The 20,000-nt window shown below is 52.7% G+C and overlaps 4 protein-coding genes and 1 long non-coding RNA gene across 5 annotated transcripts in view; 3 read left to right on the forward strand and 2 right to left on the reverse strand.

Annotated features, from left to right (window-relative positions):
- Positions 1–7,304: 7,304 nt before the first annotated feature.
- acta2 (actin alpha 2, smooth muscle) lies at positions 7,305–10,554 on the forward strand. The gene is made up of 8 exons (XM_068754731.1): positions 7,305–7,448; positions 7,842–7,970; positions 8,049–8,159; positions 8,503–8,587; positions 9,072–9,233; positions 9,304–9,495; positions 9,560–9,741; positions 9,824–10,554. Exons 1-8 carry the CDS (start codon positions 7,320–7,322, stop codon positions 9,965–9,967), a joined length of 1,134 nt encoding a protein of 377 aa, XP_068610832.1. The 5' UTR covers positions 7,305–7,319; the 3' UTR covers positions 9,968–10,554.
- LOC137910287 (uncharacterized) lies at positions 8,705–8,979 on the forward strand. Its single transcript, XR_011106040.1, has 3 exons — positions 8,705–8,757; positions 8,796–8,850; positions 8,919–8,979. It is a non-coding gene; the product is annotated as an uncharacterized lncRNA (long non-coding RNA).
- Positions 10,555–10,568: 14 nt separating the features above from the next.
- Positions 10,569–14,074, reverse strand: stambpl1 (STAM binding protein-like 1). Its single transcript, XM_068754733.1, is given in 13 exon segments — positions 10,569–10,934; positions 11,110–11,209; positions 11,285–11,405; positions 11,471–11,554; positions 11,557–11,599; positions 11,678–11,802; positions 11,886–12,029; positions 12,111–12,309; positions 12,775–12,870; positions 12,944–13,019; positions 13,089–13,168; positions 13,170–13,307; positions 14,045–14,074. Coding segments are annotated over 13 exon segments (1,293 nt in total). The 3' UTR covers positions 10,569–10,877.
- Positions 14,075–15,697: 1,623 nt separating this feature from the next.
- Positions 15,698–17,467, forward strand: ankrd22 (ankyrin repeat domain 22). The gene is made up of 6 exons (XM_068754236.1): positions 15,698–15,721; positions 16,436–16,627; positions 16,694–16,801; positions 16,894–16,971; positions 17,181–17,279; positions 17,345–17,467. The coding sequence occupies exons 1-6, from the start codon at positions 15,701–15,703 to the stop codon at positions 17,417–17,419; spliced, it is 573 nt and encodes a 190-aa protein (XP_068610337.1). The 5' UTR covers positions 15,698–15,700; the 3' UTR covers positions 17,420–17,467.
- Positions 17,468–18,061: 594 nt separating this feature from the next.
- Positions 18,062–20,000, reverse strand: part of lipf (lipase, gastric) — a 5,115-nt gene continuing 3,176 nt past the window's right edge. The window contains exons 6-12 of the mRNA XM_068754235.1: positions 19,404–19,540; positions 19,184–19,330; positions 19,039–19,110; positions 18,766–18,834; positions 18,579–18,689; positions 18,377–18,519; positions 18,062–18,198 (exon numbers count right to left, since the gene is read on the reverse strand). Of these exons, the coding sequence (XP_068610336.1) occupies positions 18,397–18,519; positions 18,579–18,689; positions 18,766–18,834; positions 19,039–19,110; positions 19,184–19,330; positions 19,404–19,540 (659 nt within the window). The 3' untranslated portion in view covers positions 18,062–18,198; positions 18,377–18,396. The remainder of the gene's footprint in view (positions 18,199–18,376; positions 18,520–18,578; positions 18,690–18,765; positions 18,835–19,038; positions 19,111–19,183; positions 19,331–19,403; positions 19,541–20,000) is intronic.

Below are 20,000 nucleotides of genomic sequence, written 5' to 3' on the forward strand. Positions count from 1 at the left end.
CTGCGAAAACGGCAAATCCCGGGTTTGGGGTCTGGGCACAGCGGCGACGGCAGCCACCGCCACCGCCACCGCCACCGCCAAGGAGAAGGAGAAGGAGAAGGAGAAGGAGAAGGAGAAGGAGAAGGAGAAGGAGAAGGAGAAGGAGAAGGAGAAGGAGAAGGAGAAGGAGAAGGAGAAGGAGAAGGAGAAGGAGAAGGAGAAGGAGAAGGAGAAGGAGAAGGAGAAGGAGAAGGAGAAGGAGAAGGAGAAGGAGAAGGAGAAGGAGAAGGAGAAGGAGAAGGAGAAGGAGAAGGAGAAGGAGAAGGAGAAGGAGAAGGAGAAGGAGAAGGAGAAGGAGAAGGAGAAGGAGAAGGAGAAGGAGAAGGAGAAGGAGAAGGAGAAGGAGAAGGAGAAGGAGAAGGAGAAGGAGAAGGAGAAGGAGAAGGAGAAGGAGAAGGAGAAGGAGAAGGAGAAGGAGAAGGAGAAGGAGAAGGAGAAGGAGAAGGAGAAGGAGAAGGAGAAGGAGAAGGAGAAGGAGAAGGAGAAGGAGAAGGAGAAGGAGAAGGAGAAGGAGAAGGAGAAGGAGAAGGAGAAGGAGAAGGAGAAGGAGAAGGAGAAGGAGAAGGAGAAGGAGAAGGAGAAGGAGAAGGAGAAGGAGAAGGAGAAGGAGAAGGAGAAGGAGAAGGAGAAGGAGAAGGAGAAGGAGAAGGAGAAGGAGAAGGAGAAGGAGAAGGAGAAGGAGAAGGAGAAGGAGAAGGAGAAGGAGAAGGAGAAGGAGAAGGAGAAGGAGAAGGAGAAGGAGAAGGAGAAGGAGAAGGAGAAGGAGAAGGAGAAGGAGAAGGAGAAGGAGAAGGAGAAGGAGAAGGAGAAGGAGAAGGAGAAGGAGAAGGAGAAGGAGAAGGAGAAGGAGAAGGAGAAGGAGAAGGAGAAGGAGAAGGAGAAGGAGAAGGAGAAGGAGAAGGAGAAGGAGAAGGAGAAGGAGAAGGAGAAGGAGAAGGAGAAGGAGAAGGAGAAGGAGAAGGAGAAGGAGAAGGAGAAGGAGAAGGAGAAGGAGAAGGAGAAGGAGAAGGAGAAGGAGAAGGAGAAGGAGAAGGAGAAGGAGAAGGAGAAGGAGAAGGAGAAGGAGAAGGAGAAGGAGAAGGAGAAGGAGAAGGAGAAGGAGAAGGAGAAGGAGAAGGAGAAGGAGAAGGAGAAGGAGAAGGAGAAGGAGAAGGAGAAGGAGAAGGAGAAGGAGAAGGAGAAGGAGAAGGAGAAGGAGAAGGAGAAGGAGAAGGAGAAGGAGAAGGAGAAGGAGAAGGAGAAGGAGAAGGAGAAGGAGAAGGAGAAGGAGAAGGAGAAGGAGAAGGAGAAGGAGAAGGAGAAGGAGAAGGAGAAGGAGAAGGAGAAGGAGAAGGAGAAGGAGAAGGAGAAGGAGAAGGAGAAGGAGAAGGAGAAGGAGAAGGAGAAGGAGAAGGAGAAGGAGAAGGAGAAGGAGAAGGAGAAGGAGAAGGAGAAGGAGAAGGAGAAGGAGAAGGAGAAGGAGAAGGAGAAGGAGAAGGAGAAGGAGAAGGAGAAGGAGAAGGAGAAGGAGAAGGAGAAGGAGAAGGAGAAGGAGAAGGAGAAGGAGAAGGAGAAGGAGAAGGAGAAGGAGAAGGAGAAGGAGAAGGAGAAGGAGAAGGAGAAGGAGAAGGAGAAGGAGAAGGAGAAGGAGAAGGAGAAGGAGAAGGAGAAGGAGAAGGAGAAGGAGAAGGAGAAGGAGAAGGAGAAGGAGAAGGAGAAGGAGAAGGAGAAGGAGAAGGAGAAGGAGAAGGAGAAGGAGAAGGAGAAGGAGAAGGAGAAGGAGAAGGAGAAGGAGAAGGAGAAGGAGAAGGAGAAGGAGAAGGAGAAGGAGAAGGAGAAGGAGAAGGAGAAGGAGAAGGAGAAGGAGAAGGAGAAGGAGAAGGAGAAGGAGAAGGAGAAGGAGAAGGAGAAGGAGAAGGAGAAGGAGAAGGAGAAGGAGAAGGAGAAGGAGAAGGAGAAGGAGAAGGAGAAGGAGAAGGAGAAGGAGAAGGAGAAGGAGAAGGAGAAGGAGAAGGAGAAGGAGAAGGAGAAGGAGAAGGAGAAGGAGAAGGAGAAGGAGAAGGAGAAGGAGAAGGAGAAGGAGAAGGAGAAGGAGAAGGAGAAGGAGAAGGAGAAGGAGAAGGAGAAGGAGAAGGAGAAGGAGAAGGAGAAGGAGAAGGAGAAGGAGAAGGAGAAGGAGAAGGAGAAGGAGAAGGAGAAGGAGAAGGAGAAGGAGAAGGAGAAGGAGAAGGAGAAGGAGAAGGAGAAGGAGAAGGAGAAGGAGAAGGAGAAGGAGAAGGAGAAGGAGAAGGAGAAGGAGAAGGAGAAGGAGAAGGAGAAGGAGAAGGAGAAGGAGAAGGAGAAGGAGAAGGAGAAGGAGAAGGAGAAGGAGAAGGAGAAGGAGAAGGAGAAGGAGAAGGAGAAGGAGAAGGAGAAGGAGAAGGAGAAGGAGAAGGAGAAGGAGAAGGAGAAGGAGAAGGAGAAGGAGAAGGAGAAGGAGAAGGAGAAGGAGAAGGAATTAGCATTAGCATTAGCATTAGCATTAGCCCTGAACTGGCACTGGGCGCAGCCATCTTGGATTATCTCACCGGCCGGCACTGGGCGCAGCCATCTTGGATTATCCCCGGAAGACTATCGCCAGGTATCCACAAGAGGGAGCTCTACGATCTAAATAGTGCAGGAAGAGATAGAGAATAACGAAGTTTACACTGATGCATTGAATAAATTAAATTAAACAAATAGAAATGAAGTTCATTAAAATTAAATTCGATATTTCTAAAAGCTATCATATTTATTTGTTTGTTTTATAGCGCTCTTATTCTGTGCAAAAAGAGGCTTTTATTTTGTAGGAGCATAAACGTCACGTCCCTTTCACGTTTCTTCCTGTTTATATATGTAGCCGGCTAGCCGCGCTGCCGTGCTAAGCTATCCAGTAAAGCAGCATGAGTAGAATGTTTCCTGTAAATGTGATACCGTATTTCTGAACTGCAGTAAAACCTCTGAGTCTGTCCATGCACGCACGCACGCACACACGCACACACACACACACACACACACACCACATTCCTGAGCTGGTTGCGGTGTTGATGTTATTTGACCAATCAGAAACCATTTCAAGACCGCCCTTTAAAGGGTCCAGCTGTTTTCCCATTTTCGGGCAAAGTCCAGGAAGGGTGTGTGTGTGCGTGCGTGCGCGTGCGTGTGGAGCAGGCAGGCTCGCTCACATGAAGCCTGTTCATCAACACGTTCAAATGAAACCTAAAAAACTGTTTTGTCTGTTTTTATGAAATTATTTCAAGAAAATCAAGAAAACATGAAAAACTATGAGATCAAAAATATCAAAGTCCCTGAAATCATGAATCAAAGTTCCTCCAGCCGTTTTGAGAAAATCTAAATCTATAAATCAACATACAGCCAGACGAGAAATTATCCATCTATTGATCAGCTGTTGATGATCAATGACAGATGATGATTCATTTTATTTGTATTGTTAAATGTCGATGATTTATGTACAAAGGACTTTCAACAGAAACAAGACCGCAAGAAATGCTCCCCTGAGACAGGATGTTTGATGTACTTGTACTGTAATACATGCTACTGTGTGACTGTACTTGTACTGTAATACACGCTACTGTGTGACTGTACTTGTACTGTAATACATGCTACTGTGTGACTGTACTTGTACTGTAATACATGCTACTGTGTGACTGTACTTGTATTTAACACTCATATATTCATCATCATGGCGATGAAGATGATGAAGATGATGGATCATTCGAGACTTCAGCCAGTAGAACACTAATATCTGATGTATTGATCCCCTATTGTTTAAGGATAGATACATTTGACCAATAAAGATAATGGACGCCTGCTCGAGGTGTCCCTCAGGGAGAAGAACCACGACCACAGGTTCAGGGCGAGGTTCGACAGTAGAAGGCTTTGCTGCAGTTGTGGCGACAGCGCCCCCGGTGGTTCCTGGCGGTACTGCTCGTTTCACGTGCAGCAACAGTAAAAGCTTCCATGTTTTCCTTCTGTGTGTATAAATACACAAATATTGTTTCTTCATCAACTCAGAGTCCACTGAGACACAACTCTGCTGTCCATGGATGAAACCGAAGCTTTGCACATGCTAAGCTAACAGCTGACAGGAGAAAGTGATGGAGGTGGGTGGGAGGAGCCAGAAGCATGCTACAGCTAAACAAGGACATGCTGAAGGAGCACAGAAACACAAGCAGGCCACGCCCATCGCCTCTCCTCTCCTTACATGAGACGAAGGCGAGGAGGTGGAAGCTCCTCTTCTCCAGGACCGACCGGCTTCCTTTTTTGGACTTGGAGACACAGACCGTCCAGCTGCTGTCTGGACTCCTTCTTCTTCTTCTCTTGCTGTAGTTCGTCCACCGGGGGCGTGTCCCTTTTCTCTGAAACAGGAAGTCTCCCTTCCTCGTCGTAACGTTTCCTTTTAAGGGGAACTGCGGGGCGCGTTTGAATAAATAAAACCTGCTGGAGAGAAATGTCACTGCAGGCCACGCCTCCAAACACTACGATACCCATGAGCCTCAGTAACCGATCAGACAGCTGATTGATCACTTGTCTGGTATCGGAAGCGATTGGTAGTTTCTGTGTGAAATGCATGCTGGGACTTGTTGTTGACTTTGTTCCTCTGGTTGGTTCTGATTCAATCACCTGATGATCAGATGATTGACGAGGTTCTTATTGGTCATGATGTCATTGTAGTATTCACCAATTAACTAATACTTTACTGCTGCAGTACCAGCAGGAGTTACGGGTCATCATCATCTTCATCATCATCATCATCCCAGCCCAGTCAAGCTTCTGCTCAGTTAGCGCCACCATCAGGCCCGGATGTATCCACATACCTGCACAGGTGAAGACAGCAGAAAGTAGTTACCGGCCACCCTGACAGCCGAGCCTGGACCAAGAACAACAACAAGTCAGGACAGAGCCAGAGTACTACAGGTATATATAGTATACATGATAGTACTACATAGTATATATATACATAAACGGCCACATGAGGAGGTGGACACAGCTACAATAGTAATAATGCAGTAATAATAATATTAATAATATAACAATTATATACAGGCTAGGCTAGGCTAGGCTAGGCTAGGCTAGCACTTTGCCTTGGTTTCTCTGGTCCTTTTTGCCGCTGCTTTACAGTTAAACTTGACTCCATCGTTGCAGGCCGATACTGTAGCTTAGCATTAGCTAGCATAAGCAGTGCTACGTTACGTGTTTTATACTGAAGCAACATTTACACACATTCGGAATGACATCAACACGTTGTGTGTTCCTGTCATGCTTGCTAACATCTATTGTATTTCCATTATGTTTAGCCTAGCTTAGCACAAATGCCAGGGTGGATGTATGCTAGTTTAGCTACAAGCAGCTAGCATCTTCAGTGATATGTTCGGAATGCAGTGAATGATGGGAGAACGGCTGCTGGCGCCACGGGTCGTCTGATTGGCTGCTCCCCTCAGGGTCTGCCCTATATGGTATGGAGAGAGAGTCGGGGAGGAGGAACTGATGGAGGGGGAAGGAGGAGAGCAGGAGGAGGCCCAGGCCCATCTTTGGGATGGAGGGATGGAGGGATGGAGGAGGAGGAGGGTTGATAAACTCCCTCGCAGCTCTTCAGACTCTCACTTTTGTCCTCCCCCCTCACGTCCCAGCAGGCCCTGCACCGCCACGGTAAGACCTCCTCAGCTCCTCCATCAGCTCCTCGCCTTTATGCTCCTCTCATTGTAACTGTTGAAAAGCTCCCTCTCCTCCTCCTCCCTCTCCTCCTCCTCCACCTCAACTCCTCTCCCAACTCAAATGTTTTATCTCTGGCATCATCTTCATCGACTCCTCAAGGCTGCTCCTCCTCTTCTGCTCCTGTTGTCTCAGTTAGCTTTGCTAGCATCCTCTTCTGCTCCTCCTTTCACCTCCTCCTTGTTGCACTTTGCCGTTGATGAGGATGATGGTTTCACCTCCTCTTTCTGCTCCCGGGTGACGTCAGAGGGAGGTTTGTCTGACAGGAGTTTGATTTCTTGCTTCAGTTTTATGCCCAGAGTGTCGACTGACAGGTTCAGAGCCAATCAGCTGGCGTGTTGCTTTTAACAAGGTCTTCGTCAGCTTCATCTCTGATGAAGACCAAGATGGAGACATGTTGTCATGAGGACATTTAATCCCGATCAATGCTGAACTGGAAGCTGTGGTTCTGATTCTGGTTCTGAAACGTCACAGCAGCTGCAGTTAGAGCTTCAGCCAGCAGGGGGCAGTAAGAACATCCCTGCTTAAACCACACCAGCAAAGACCTCCATCACGATGGGTGGTCAGGTGTCCCGCTGAGACACCTCTGCTGCGTCTCAGCGGGACACCTGAGGAAGACGGGGGCTGGGGGGGTGAGTCCATCCACCATGATCCAGAAGATCCCAGACTGATGATGTAGGCGTTACGTTAGGCCCTCAGGCACCGAGACCAGGTCAGCCGGGCCAGGTCAGCCGGGCCAGGTCAGCCGGGCCAGGTCAGCCGGGCCAGATGCTTTGTCCGTTAGCGGGTCATGCTGGAGCCTATCCCAGTGGGCGAGAGGCGGGGCACACCCTGGACAAGCCGCCAGCTCATCGCAGGGCCACAGACAGACACCTAATTTACATGTTTCTAGTGGTGGGAGGAACCCGGAGAACCGGGGGAGAACATGCTAACTCCTCAGAGAAAGGCTGCTATTGGGATTTGAACCTGCAACCTTCTTTCTGTGAGGCAACAGCGCTAACCGCTGCGCCAGCATTTCATGCTGTGGTTTATTTATACTCTTCCGTTAATATAAATTTAATTAAGCTCAACCTATAAAATGACTCCGGACTCCTTCAGACAAAAGTGAGGGCAGAGCGAACCCAGACGCTCCAGCTGGCAGGACGATCTGGTAAATATTTGATTCTCAGATTTGATGACTAAATATGGGCTCCAGTGGGAGTGAGGGCGAGCGAGCTGCTGGGAACACTGGGAGAGAGAGAGCATACCAAAGTCAGGCAGGACTCGGCTTCATGTCCTAATTAGGAATGTTTCCTTGGGGGGGGGGGGGGGGGGGAGACCTCACTGATTCAAACTGCTGAAGCATTCTGAGTAATTAAGTTTTATTTTTACTTTATATTGTTGACTATATTTCTATTTAAGTTGTAATTGTTGTTTTTATACATTAGCATATCTTTGTCTGTGTCTCTTTATGTGTTCGCTTCTCATCAATAACCAATAATCACCCTGCTTCCCCCCCTCTGACAGTGTTGTCGTAGTGTCGTTGTTCGCCCACAGCGCCCCCTGCAGTCATGTGTGACGACGAGGAGAGCACCGCTCTGGTCTGTGATAATGGATCCGGTCTGTGTAAGGCTGGGTTCGCCGGAGACGACGCCCCAAGGGCCGTTTTCCCCTCCATTGTAGGCCGGCCCAGGCACCAGGTGACAGCTGATTGGTCCATACACAAGAGCAGCACAGTGCTAATGCTAATGCTAGCACCGCTGCAGTGAAAGGTGTGACTGTTGGCCAGGCTACGCCCCCTGGTGGAAGTCATTCCAGAGTAAACAGATAGAGTTTACTGGCTTCTTCATTAGTCATTAGACTCACTGACGATTGATTGATCCACAAGGGGGCAGCGAAGAGTCAAAACACGTCAAAAAGTGATGTCATAACTAGCTGTCATGATATCCAATTAACTGTTCTGTAACAACGGGGAGGTGACATCATTGATACGTAACACGAGGTGTGTCTGTCCGCCTGTCTGTCCGCCTGTCTGTCCGCCTGTCTGCCCGCCTGTCTGCCCGCCTGTCTGCCCGCCTGTCTGCCCGTCTCAGGGCGTGATGGTGGGGATGGGTCAGAAGGACAGCTACGTCGGAGACGAGGCTCAGAGTAAAAGAGGAATTCTCACCCTGAAATATCCCATCGAACACGGAATCATCACCAACTGGGACGACATGGAGAAGGTCCGCCCAGAAAGACACGTCTCTTTGTCTCTTTGTGCTTGTCGCGTCGTCATGACGATGTGCTCTGTGATTGGTCAGATCTGGCATCACTCGTTCTACAACGAGCTGCGAGTGGCTCCAGAGGAACATCCCACCCTCCTGACGGAAGCTCCCCTCAACCCCAAAGCGAACCGGGAGAAGATGACCCAGGTACACGGAGAACCGTAGCGCTGTGGAACCATAGTACAGGAGTACTGTAGAACTGTAGAACCATAGTACGGGAGTACTGTAGAACCATAGCACAGTAGAACCATAGCACAGTAGAACCGTAGCACAGTAGAACCGTAGCACTGTAGAACCATAGCACTGTAGAACCATAGTACGGGAGTACTGTAGAACCATAGCACAGTAGAAGCGTAGCACTGTGGAACCGTAGCACTGTAGTACTGTAGCACAGAACAACCATATTCTTGTAGTACCATAGTACCAGTACAGAAGCGCCTACACTGTACTTCTGAAATACTACAATACTGATAAATGGGTATTTCTGCAGATCATGTTTGAGACGTTCAACGTACCCGCCATGTACGTAGCCATCCAGGCTGTCCTCTCGCTGTACGCCTCAGGACGCACCACAGGTTGGACCACCCCCGCCGTCCTCCTCATCGTCCTCCTCATCGTCCTCCTCATCGTCCTCCTCATCGTCACGCTCGCAAAATCCATCTCCACCATTTTACCTGCATCTCACGTACAAGGGCTTTTAGCTGTCTGTTAGCAATATGCACCAACAACATGTGCTAACATACAGGTGCTAACATTTAGTTGCTAACATGTGCTAACATAGAGGTGCTAGCAACATGTTCTAACATTTAGTTGCTAACATGCAGGTGCTAACATAGAGGTGCCAACAACATGTGCTAACATACAGGTGCTAGCAACATGTTCTAACATTTAGTTGCTAACATGCAGGTGCTAGCATGCGTGGATGTGAAACACGTTTGATAGCATCATTCAGATTCCTGAATCAGATTTTATTAATTCAACACAACGGCTCATATCGATTAGAATCACTAATCAAATCATGACGACATCATTTGACAGCTGACTGTCCACCTGTCTCAGGTATCGTCCTGGACTCAGGTGACGGTGTCACTCACAATGTGCCAATCTACGAGGGCTACGCTCTGCCTCACGCCATCATGAGGTTGGACCTGGCGGGTCGCGACCTCACAGACTACCTCATGAAGATCTTGACGGAGCGCGGCTACAGCTTCGTCACCACCGGTATGACATCATCAGCAGGCAGGCGTAGCCTGACGGGGTAGCGTGTAACACGCGTGTGATGTCACTGCAGCGGAGCGAGAGATCGTCCGTGACATCAAGGAGAAGTTGTGCTACGTAGCTCTGGACTTCGAGAACGAGATGGGGACGGCGGCGACGTCGTCCTCTCTGGAGAAGAGCTACGAGCTACCTGACGGTCAGGTGATCACCATCGGCAACGAGAGGTTCCGCTGCCCCGAGACGCTGTTCCAGCCCTCCTTCATCGGTCAGACGCCGGTCTGTCTGTCAGTCCGTCCACCCGTCTCTCCACTGACCCGTCTGTCCTGCAGGTATGGAGTCGGCAGGTATCCACGAGACGACCTACAACAGCATCATGAAGTGTGACATCGACATCCGCAAGGACCTGTACGCCAACAACGTGCTGTCGGGGGGGACCACCATGTACCCCGGCATCGCAGACCGCATGCAGAAGGAGATCACGGCTCTGGCCCCCAGCACCATGAAGATCAAGGTGGGCCGGCGGCAGGACCAGGACCAGGACCAGCAGGGTTCTGTTTGTGCACTGACCTCTGAGTGAACCTTTACTCCTGCAGATCATCGCCCCCCCAGAGAGGAAGTACTCCGTGTGGATCGGGGGGTCCATCCTGGCCTCCCTGTCCACCTTCCAGCAGATGTGGATCAGCAAGCAGGAGTATGACGAGGCCGGACCCTCCATCGTCCACCGCAAGTGCTTCTAGAAGGACGGGCCCGGGTCCGGACCCTGCAGCCGCCCCCCCACCTCGCCTTCCCCCCCAGCACCATCTTATTGTACTCCCACTGAGCACGAGCAAACAGAACCCAGACCAGCAGCATGCTACGTAGGAAGGTGCTAACATTAGCTTGCTGTTTTATTTTGATGGGTCTCAAAAGGGAAGTGATGTCATCATGTTTTCGGTGACCTGCCCCTTTAACCTTATTAGGAAGTCTTTCCTGTCCCTCTCTGCTCACCGTAAAACTGTGAACGTGGCCTCCATCTTTAACCGCAACATCCTCTAACTTTGGCTCCTCCCTCACTCCACCCTGGCCCCGCCCCCTCCATGTTGTTACTGTTTGTCAGAAAGTGTGTTTTTATTTTTGATGAATAAAGCTTGAATGTTTCCTGCTTGGTGTTATCTTCCACCGTCGGGGAGTGGAGCACGCGGTCTTACAACGATGATGTCACAGAGCGTATGATGATGTCAGAGGCGAGTGGGACGCCGTCTGCATTAGAAAGAAGTTGAAGGTGTTGCTGTGACATCATCAACAGGTGACTGGAAGACAATAAAGAGCTCTCATACAAGAGAAAGCGAGTCTGTTCCTCTCTTCATTTTAATGATACCTCTTTTAACTTTGGGGCCGTATGACATCATCCATTTAGGGCGTGCCTAACTATCAGACAGGAAACAGAAGCACCAATCAGCATGTCCAAGCACGCATCAGGTGAGACACGGGAGGACCGGTTCAGCCCGAAGCCAGAACAGGCTAACGCTAGCTAGCACAGCGCTGACAGCTGTTACGGGACAACAATGTCTCTGGAGGACAGACGGTGTCTCTATCTGAACCCGGTTAAACCGGTCCATGAGGAGAAGGCACGACCAGAACCAGCAGGGAAACGACGCCCCCTGTCTGTCACCTGAGGTCCAGCAGGATGACCTTCGAGTCCCTCACCACCAGGTGGGTACATACCTGGGGGGGGGGTGGGGGCAAGAGAGAGAGAGAGAGAGAGACTTAACAAATCGACCGAAGCAAACAAGTCCAAGTTTGGGCTCCCAGGAACAGGGGTAAGAAAAGAGGAGCTCCCATTGGTCGCCTGCCCTTCTGACTCTATGACATCACGGACTGATGACATCATGTCGCTTACACTGAAGAGAGGAGGCTCCTTTGAGTGAGGATGGAACCCCTTCAGTCCGCAGCCAGAAACCTCCGCCATGCCGGGACCGGTCAACCTGAACACGCCAGTGCTGAGACACAGAGAGCTCACCTGAGTCACCAGCTGGGGATTATGGGAAACGCAGTCTGCGGCGAGTTTGACCTACTCCTTGTGTTTGGGAGCGCAGACGATGGCGATGGCCTCCGGCAGCATCAGCTGATACGAGCAGTGAGTGTGGAGGTCGACGCTGGAGAGGAAGGCCGTCTGAGTGGGATGAGTCTGGACACGGAGGTCAAAGGTCAGGTGGGGTTATATTTACAGTCATAGAGCTAATCCTGGTCCTACGTGGATCAGCCGAGCGTCAGGAGGTTCTGCTGGTCCTGGAACCGGAACAGTTCCTCCACGTTCTCCATGTCGCAGAAATCCGGTCCGGCGACTGCTTGGGGATCACGACGTGCGTCAGCACGAACTCGTTGCGTGTCTGAGACGGAGACGGAGACGGTTCAGGACCACGCCAAGCATCCGGCCCAGAACCAGCGGGACGGGACGCCGTCCTCACCAGCCGTCCACAGAGGACGCCGCACGTCTCCACTCCTCTGGCGCTGTTGGAGTCGGCCAGCAGGAGGAACCGATCCGGCAGGTCTCTGGGAAGCACCAGCTGCCTCAGGCCCTCCGGCCGCCGAGCTGCAGCCGCAGGCGAAACAAGCGCACCCACACGATGCAGCAGGCGCCGGCGCCGCTTCGTTCGTGTGTGTGTTTGTACTCACTGCGTACTCCAGCCAGCGTGGCTGCCGATTGGCTGACAGGTCTAAGCCTCTCTGGGTCCACCCCCTGGGGTTGTACGCCGTCTCTGATTGGCTGCTGCTGTGACAGACAGGATCCGTCCATCACCTCAAACAGTTTGGCCCCCCGCCTGAAGGAGAAAGCAGTACTACAACTACTGCAGTACAGCACACAGGAAGTACACAATGAGCAATGGCTTGCTGATTTCACCTGTTGCCCCGCCTCCTCTCCTCTCCTATTGGCCAGTTCCTGACACCGCAGCTGGTCTTCAAAGTAGCGGATCTGTTCCGATTCGATCTGCATGCGACGCAGGGCGGCGACTCGCTGCCGCTCCTCCTCCATCAGGAGCAGCTTCCTGTTGTCATGCTGCAGATGTTGGCCACACCCACTCGCCACCACGGGCTGGCTCTGAGGAAACAGGAGGTCACATGATCGGATCTGCCTGAAGCTGGCTGCCTGCATGCAGCGTAGCTGTAATCCGGGGGCGGGCCGGCCCCCGTAGCGCGGCCCCCGTAGCGCGGCCCCCGTAGCGCGGCCCCCGTAGCGCGGCCCCCGTAGCGCCGGCCCCGTAGCGCGGCCCCGGAGCGCCGGCCCCCGTAGCGCGGCCCCCGTAGCGCGGCCCCCATAGCGCGGCCCCCGAGCGCCGGCCCCCGTAGCGCGGCCCCCGTAGCGCGGCCCCCGGAGCGCCGGCCCCCGTAGCGCGGCCCCCGGAGCGCCCGGCCCCCGGAGCGCCGGCCCCCGTAGCGCGGCCCCCGTAGCGCGGCCCCCATAGCGCGGCCCCCGGAGCGCCGGCCCCCGTAGCGCGGCCCCCGTAGCGCGGCCCCCGGAGCGCCGGCCCCCGTAGCGCGGCCCCCGGAGCGCCGGCCCCCTGACCTGGGCTCGGAGGTACTCGGCGTGTTCCCTGCTGTACTTCTCCTGCAGACGCTTCTTCAACTCGTCCTTCCGAGGAAACGCCACTTCCTGTAGTTTCTGTAGACGGGGACAGCGTGTCACTGCTGCTGCTAACGTTAGCCTAGCGGCGAGAGCCGTGTGACCTCATCACCTTCATGATGAGCCGTTTCTCGGGGACGCCGCAGCGCTGGTAGTCTCTGTGAGCCGGCAGCTTCTCTACGAACAGACTGAAACACAAAGCGTTACCTAGGAGACGGGGCGTGACGTCACCACGCGGCGGCGGCTGCGCGTCTCACGTGATGAACTTGGTGTAGAGGACGTAGGCGTTCTCCAGGCCGCCCTCCTCCAGGTAAACCGCCGCCATGCGCTCCATCTCCCAGCCCGGAGCGGAAGTAGCGCCTCGGCTCGACGTCCTCGCTGACCGCCACGCTGCTTCCCATCTTCCCCAGCGCCCGCACGCGCTCCGCCGCCGTCAGCGACACGTCCGTGTAGTCGGGTTCTGCTGCCAGCTTCTGCTGCACGACAGAGCCCGGCTCAGTGCTCAGGCTGGGGGCGCCGCTGACATCACAGCGGCGCCCCCAGCCCAACGCTGACCCGACCGGCTGCGAACATGAACACGCGCTGAAGCTCCGGTTCCGGGCCCTGCCGGGAGCCTGAATGCAGCGTTTGTGAGGCGGGAATGAAGCGCTCCTCTGTGCGCCGTGTTCTCTATTCAGCACGGAGGACGGGGGATGGGGGGACGGGGGGATGGGGGGATGGAGGAGAGGAAGAAAGACATCGCCGCTGAAGGGCCAGACGACTTTTAGTTCTCCTCGTTTTAAGTGAAGAATGACCAGAAGCAGAATAAACCACCTGAACCTGCTAGGCTCCTCCCCTAGAGTTCTCTGGGAGGTTTCCGATTGGCTCTTATACACCTGTGGACAGGTGTGACGTAAACGTCAAACGTGACTCCACCCATCAGCTAACAGCCAATCAGAATGTCTCCATCTGCCCCACCCCCAAATGCTGCCGCGCTCATAGAGCAACAAATCAGGTATTATAAACACACACACACGCACACACACACACACACACACACACACACGCACGCACGCACACACACACACACACACGCACACACACGCACACGCACCCACACACACGCACGCACACACACACACACGCACGCCACACACACACACACGCACGCACGCACGCACACACACACACACACGCACGCGCACACGCAAGCGCACACACACAGTTCACTCACCAGCATAGTCAGACTGAAGCCTTGTTCCATTGTGTGCATGCGTGCGTGCGTGCGTGCGTGTGTGTGTGTGCGTGCGTGCGTGCGTGTGTGTGTGTGTGCGTGTGTGTGCGTGTGTGTGTGTCACAGGCTTTTTCCAGCCCCGGCCTCAGCAATCCGCCACTTCCCATGATGCTTCACTCCTGGACACACAAAAGGAATGTTCTTTTGAGCAGCTAGCATGGCGGCTACTGGCTAATGTCAACCTCCAGCAGCCCAATCACAGCGAGCCTTTTGAAGGCCTTATTATTGCCTTGGTTACTATGACAACCGGCAAGCCTCTGGTGAGTCACCGCAGACCTCCCACTCGGTTACAGCCGCGTTCACGCCTTCACTCAAACCATCCTGCTCAGCGACATTCACGGTTCTGCTCCGACCTTTGACCTCCTCCGATAAACCGGAACACCGCAGGATCCAGTCAGACGCAGAACTTTGACGAGGAAAATCAACCCGTTTGATCCGAGAGGGATTTTAAAGGGTTCGTCGTCATGGCGCTGAAACAACAGCGTCACCCTGATCCTGCTGTTGGTTCTGAGGCGCTAAAGTTCTGGACCGTATCGGTGGAACTCCAGCCGACCCAGACCTGGTCCTGGAGGGATCTGCCCCCCCAGGCCTGATGAGAACAACGGAACGAACAAACAAGAGAATTACTACACCAACAACAAAGCAAAACGCCCCGAGGCCACGCCCCGAGGCCACGCCCCTCGATGGGCAGACAGCCGCTGAGATAAAATCACTTTCTTTAAGCAGGTTATTATAAAGGTCATCAATTCATTCATTGATCACGATCACAAGAGATCAGGAAACGCGCGCGCCTTTTCGATTCAGATCGAATCGAGACTTAATCAATCAGCAGAACCTGGAGCCGGTCCCGCTGACGTCACACGCGGACGACGAACCGGAGCGACGTGAACCGGAGCGAACACCCACCGACTCTACCGGCTCACGTTGACGGCCACAACCTGTCGGCATCACCGGTTCACGTGCAGCGGAGAGCGGGACTCAACCCGGGTCCGACCCGGGTCCAACCAGGCCGTTCAGAGGTAGAGGATGAAGAAGATGAGAAAATGGCCAAGAGATCCGGCTGATGGTGAAGATCAAAGATCCTCTCCGCGCGAGGATGACGAGGGCACGAGTTCCGGTTTCAAAGGCCTGGCTGTCTACGCATGCGCGGATTGGACGTCTCACTCTGACACGTTGTCCAGAAACCAAACCAGACGCGATCCGACCAATCAGAAGCCTCTTCCTGCAGATTTTAATCAGCCGTTAGCTCAAAAATAAAAATAAATCGACCGACTGATCATGTGATTGATCAGAAGCGCGTCGGTTGTGTTGCAGGTGTGTCGAAGGTGACGCTCAGCTGTGACGTCGGGCAGGTAGAGCGCAACAGGAAGTCCGTACAGACACAATCTGATTACATCACCGACCCGAAAAGTGAGATTCTATTAATCATTAAAATAGTTTAATAATCGGATTATTAATATATTTGAAACAAAGTAACTAAGTACTTAAGACAGACAGACTGTGATGTTTCTCAAATCATCTTACTTTGTAGGACAGGAAGTGTTCCTGACGGCGCTGGGCGTGGCTTCAGTACCCAGGTGTGTCCTCCTGCCCGACATGGGGCTGGCGTACTCGGAGGTGAGAGGACATCTTGTCTCTTTTCTCGGTCTCACCGTCATTATTCCTTTCAGGTCATCTTTGATTACTTGTTAGTGTCCTTTAAGGTAACGGAGCTTCCGGTTTGGGCTCTTCAGTTCGCAGGTGAGGCTCGGTTTTAGCGCCAAACTAAACATACGTTTAGACGACTGCAATATGAATCAAGATAAAGTACTGCTGAAGTAGAAGTACTGCACCAAAGTACTGTAGTAGTGCTGCCTCCCAGGAACGATACCCGTTTCAAGTAGAAGTACTTCACCAAAGTACTATAAGTGGTACTGCTGTTTGTTCGACAATGTCTAATTAAATGTTTAAATACAGGTATTAATACCACAGTAAAATACTGTTACCATGAAAAGTCCTGCATAAAAATACGGAGTCAGTTTAGTACCAACGCTAAATAAACCAAGTGCATTATTATTGTTATTAATATTATAGGTTGATGATGAAGTGAAAACTATTTAGCATCATGTGATGTCACATGACACCAATCATTGAGTATTGATCAACTCTGATTGGTCAGGAGCTCCTGGACGTCTGTCAATCTGAAGACACGCTGTTCTCCGAGTTAGCTGCTAACGGCTACTTCTGTGAACTGCTATTAGATACTACCCCCCCCCCCCCCCCGTTCTGGACATCTACTCTCTGCATTGTTTTGACTCTCCTCCTCTTCCTCCTCCTCCTCCTCCTCCTCAGCCGGCCTGTCAGAAGGCCTACGATGGTGACGTCCATCAGCTGTATCACTCCCTGAAGAAAGACCCCACCCAGCTGAACGTCCAGGAGGAGCACACGGGGGACACGCCCCTCATCGCTGCATGTCGCCGTGGCAACCTGAACGTGGTGCGCTACCTGCTGGACAACGGGGCAGATGTCCACCTGACCAATAAGGTGCTCCTAAACGGTGATGTCATCACGTCGCTAACACCTGTGGTTGCTAACATACCTGTGCCTCAGAAACGGAGGACGTGCCTCCACTACGCGTCCAGGAGGACCTTCTCCCTGCTGGACTACCTGATGATCTCCATCCTGATGCCCGTCCTGCTGCTGGGATACTTCCTCCTGGTACGCTCACGGATGCTTCGTGGCGTTCCCGTCACACGACGGCTTCACCTGTCGGCTTCACCTGTCGGCTTCACCTGTCGGCTTCCTCTCAGTTACAGAAACAGAGGCAGAACGTGAACCTGATGCGGGCGCTGCTGGACGCCGACGTGGACGTCGATGCCGTCGACTACGTGAGTCGTCCCGGCAGTATTTGGTGTAGTTTCGCTGCCCTCTAGTGGAAGCGCCAGGGCTTCGACTGTCCATTCTTTAGTCGTAGTCTGTACAACGCCCCAGTAAAAGTAGAAATATAATAGAGTAAAAGTACTCACTTACTGTGTTGGACGTCAGTAAGGTCAGAAGGCCTTCCTGGCGTGCTGACTGGACTTTGTTTCGTGCCCAGAAGGGGAACACGGCGCTTCACTATGTCTGTCAGAGGAAAAACCATCGTCTGGTTCCGCCACTGCTGCAAAGACACGCCGATGGCAGCGTCCAAAACAACGTATGCAAAACGCCGCAAAGCATCCTGGGAGACAGTCCCACTCTAAACGGTGTTTCATTTTACAGGCCGGAGAAACGCCGCTGGATATCGCCAACCGACTGAAGTTTAAAAAGATTCTTGTCCTGCTGAAGTCCCACTGACGGGACGGCGTCCACGGGACAGTGTCGACAGGACGGGGTCCACGGGTCTTCTGTTCTTAAAACAAGGGGGGGGGGCGGCGACGCAGTTGGACGCAGCAGAATATTTTAAAATGCTCCCAAAAAAAATCCCGCTCAGCAAAAGAAGTCCAGAAGTGATTCAGTGATTCACAGCAGCAGTTAGCCGAATTAGCTCAGACTTCATCTCATGCTAATTTAGCCTAGCGCTAACATCAGTGTGTAAAATACTAACTGCTGTTACGCTAATGGAAACAACTAGCTAACACCAGCATGCTAACATCGCACCGGTAGTTCTACGTTAACTGAAGCAAACCTCAGATGCCTAAAATGATGCTACACAGCAAAAAGCTTCAGTTAGCTTAGCATAAATGGTGTCAACACATATATTCCTCATTTAGCTCATGTTTGATCAATAGAGATTATGATGAAGCACCTTTTTGTGGATTCAAAAGCTAAGCTAGGCTAGGCTAACAATACCATCAAATTGAAAATGAACTTCGACACAGATCTGCTTAATCGTCAAATATATTTCAAAGGAGACAAAGTTGTTCGTAGAAACGTTGAAATGTTCCGGCGCCAACGTGTTCGTGTTCGCATTAAAATGTTCACAGTGAAGCGTCTTGAAAGTCCCGCCTCTCTCGCCCTGATCCGGACATGTGATTGGACGCTCGCCCCGCCGGGGGAGTGACAGAAGATGGTAAAATATAAAACACGTCTTTTTAAGGGGGACTCTTGAGAGTCTTCATCGGAACCTCAGATTCCTGTAAACGGAACATCAAAGGATATTTATGACCAACACAAAGAACAAGGACAACAGGAAGTCTTAAACGGTTTCCTGGTTGGATCCCGTTAGGAGGGGCCGAGCTGCTTGGGGGATGGATGCATGCTAACATGCTAACACGCTAACACGATGGTGGCATCGGGTCCAGCCGGTCTCACCTGTCTCAGGTGGTCGCGTTTCACTGGTTGTCCTCCAGCAGCCGCAGGATGGACGGGAACATCACCTCCGGGGCGTCCAGCCCCCAAATGAAGTCCAGGTGCTCCCAGTGTTTGATGTGCTGATGGTACACCAGGTGAGACACCTGCACAGAGACGGACGGGGTGTACTTGTGGTCGCGACTCCTCGGACCAGAGGACTCACCTGAGTGAGGAGGACGGCCATATCTTTGGGGTCCGCCAGCGTGTCCTGCCCCCCTGAGAACAGCGCCGTGGGAACCTTCATGTCCCGAACGCGGTACCGGGGGGGGGAGGACTGACGACGGGACACGGAGGACAGACGTCAGCACGGACAAACCAAGCGCACCCCTCGGCTGGGACCGGCGCCTCACCTGGTTGTAGCGTTCCATGTTTCCTGCAGCGCCGAAGTCGAAGGCCGTCAGCTTCCCCCCGCGGACGAACTGGAGACAGACACGCCCATTTAATACAACAGCGATGATGTCACTTCCTGTTGCTGTAAACGGTTCAATGAAATGCTAAGAGAAATAACGGTGATCACATGATCAATCACTTTCACTGATCAGCTCCAAGTCAGTAGTGAAGGCGGAGTTAAGCCTCCTCCTGGTGTGTGGGCGGAGTTAGACGCCTCCAGGTGCGTGTCTCACCTGGGCCCAGTGGAGCATGTTCTGGACGGAGGTCCCAGCAGGACAGTGGGTCGTGTAGACGGGGGTCCGGGTCTGGAAACAAACGCGGTCAGAACGGACGCCTCTCACCGCGCCGGTGGGCGGGGCCTGGCTCAGGTGAACGCACCGCGTTGAGGTTGTTCTCGTTGAAGCCGCAGAGGATGAAGAACAGGTTCTCACAGAGCTCGTCGAGCCGCCGCTCCCCACACACGTGTTCCGCAAACCATTCGATGGCGTGACTCTGAGGCAGGAAGTCCCGCCTCCCAAACAGGTCCTGGGGGCGGAGCACGCCGTCAGCGCACTTCATCATCATCTTCATCGCTGACACACACACACGCCGTCCTCACGTGGATGAGCACGTCGGGCAGGGCGGACAGTTTGGTCAGCGGGCTCCTGGTGAACGCCACGGTCGCCACCGGCGCCAGACCCACGAACAGCTTGATCCTCCTCGCCAGCTCGGGCAGCCTGGAGAACGCTATGAATGCTGGGAAACGGGAGGGAGAGGCTGTCAAAAAACAGGCTCATGTGCTGTCACGTGTGTGTGTGTGTGTGTGTCTCTGTGTGTCTCTGTGTGTCTCTGTGTGTGTCTCTGTGTGTGTCTCTGTGTGTGTCTCTGTCTCTGTGTGTATCTCTGTGTGTATCTGTGTGTGTGTGTGTGTCTCTGTGTGTGTCTCTGTGTGTGTGTGTGTGTCTCTCTGTGTGTGTGTGTGTGTCTCTGTCTCTGTGTGTGTCTCTCTGTGTGTGTGTGTGTGTGTCTCTGTGTGTGTCTCTGTGTGTGTGTGTGTGTCTCTCTGTGTGTGTCTCTGTGTGTGTGTGTGTGTCTCTGTCTCTGTGTGTGTGTCTCTGTGTGTGTGTGTGTGTCTCTGTGTGTGTGTGTGTCTCTGTGTGTGTCTCTGTGTGTGTCTCTGTCTCTGTCTCTGTGTGTGCGTGTGTCTCTGTGTGTG

This window comes from Brachionichthys hirsutus, chromosome 21, assembly GCF_040956055.1.
Source record: "Brachionichthys hirsutus isolate HB-005 chromosome 21, CSIRO-AGI_Bhir_v1, whole genome shotgun sequence".
Classification (NCBI taxonomy): domain Eukaryota; kingdom Metazoa; phylum Chordata; class Actinopteri; order Lophiiformes; family Brachionichthyidae; genus Brachionichthys; species Brachionichthys hirsutus.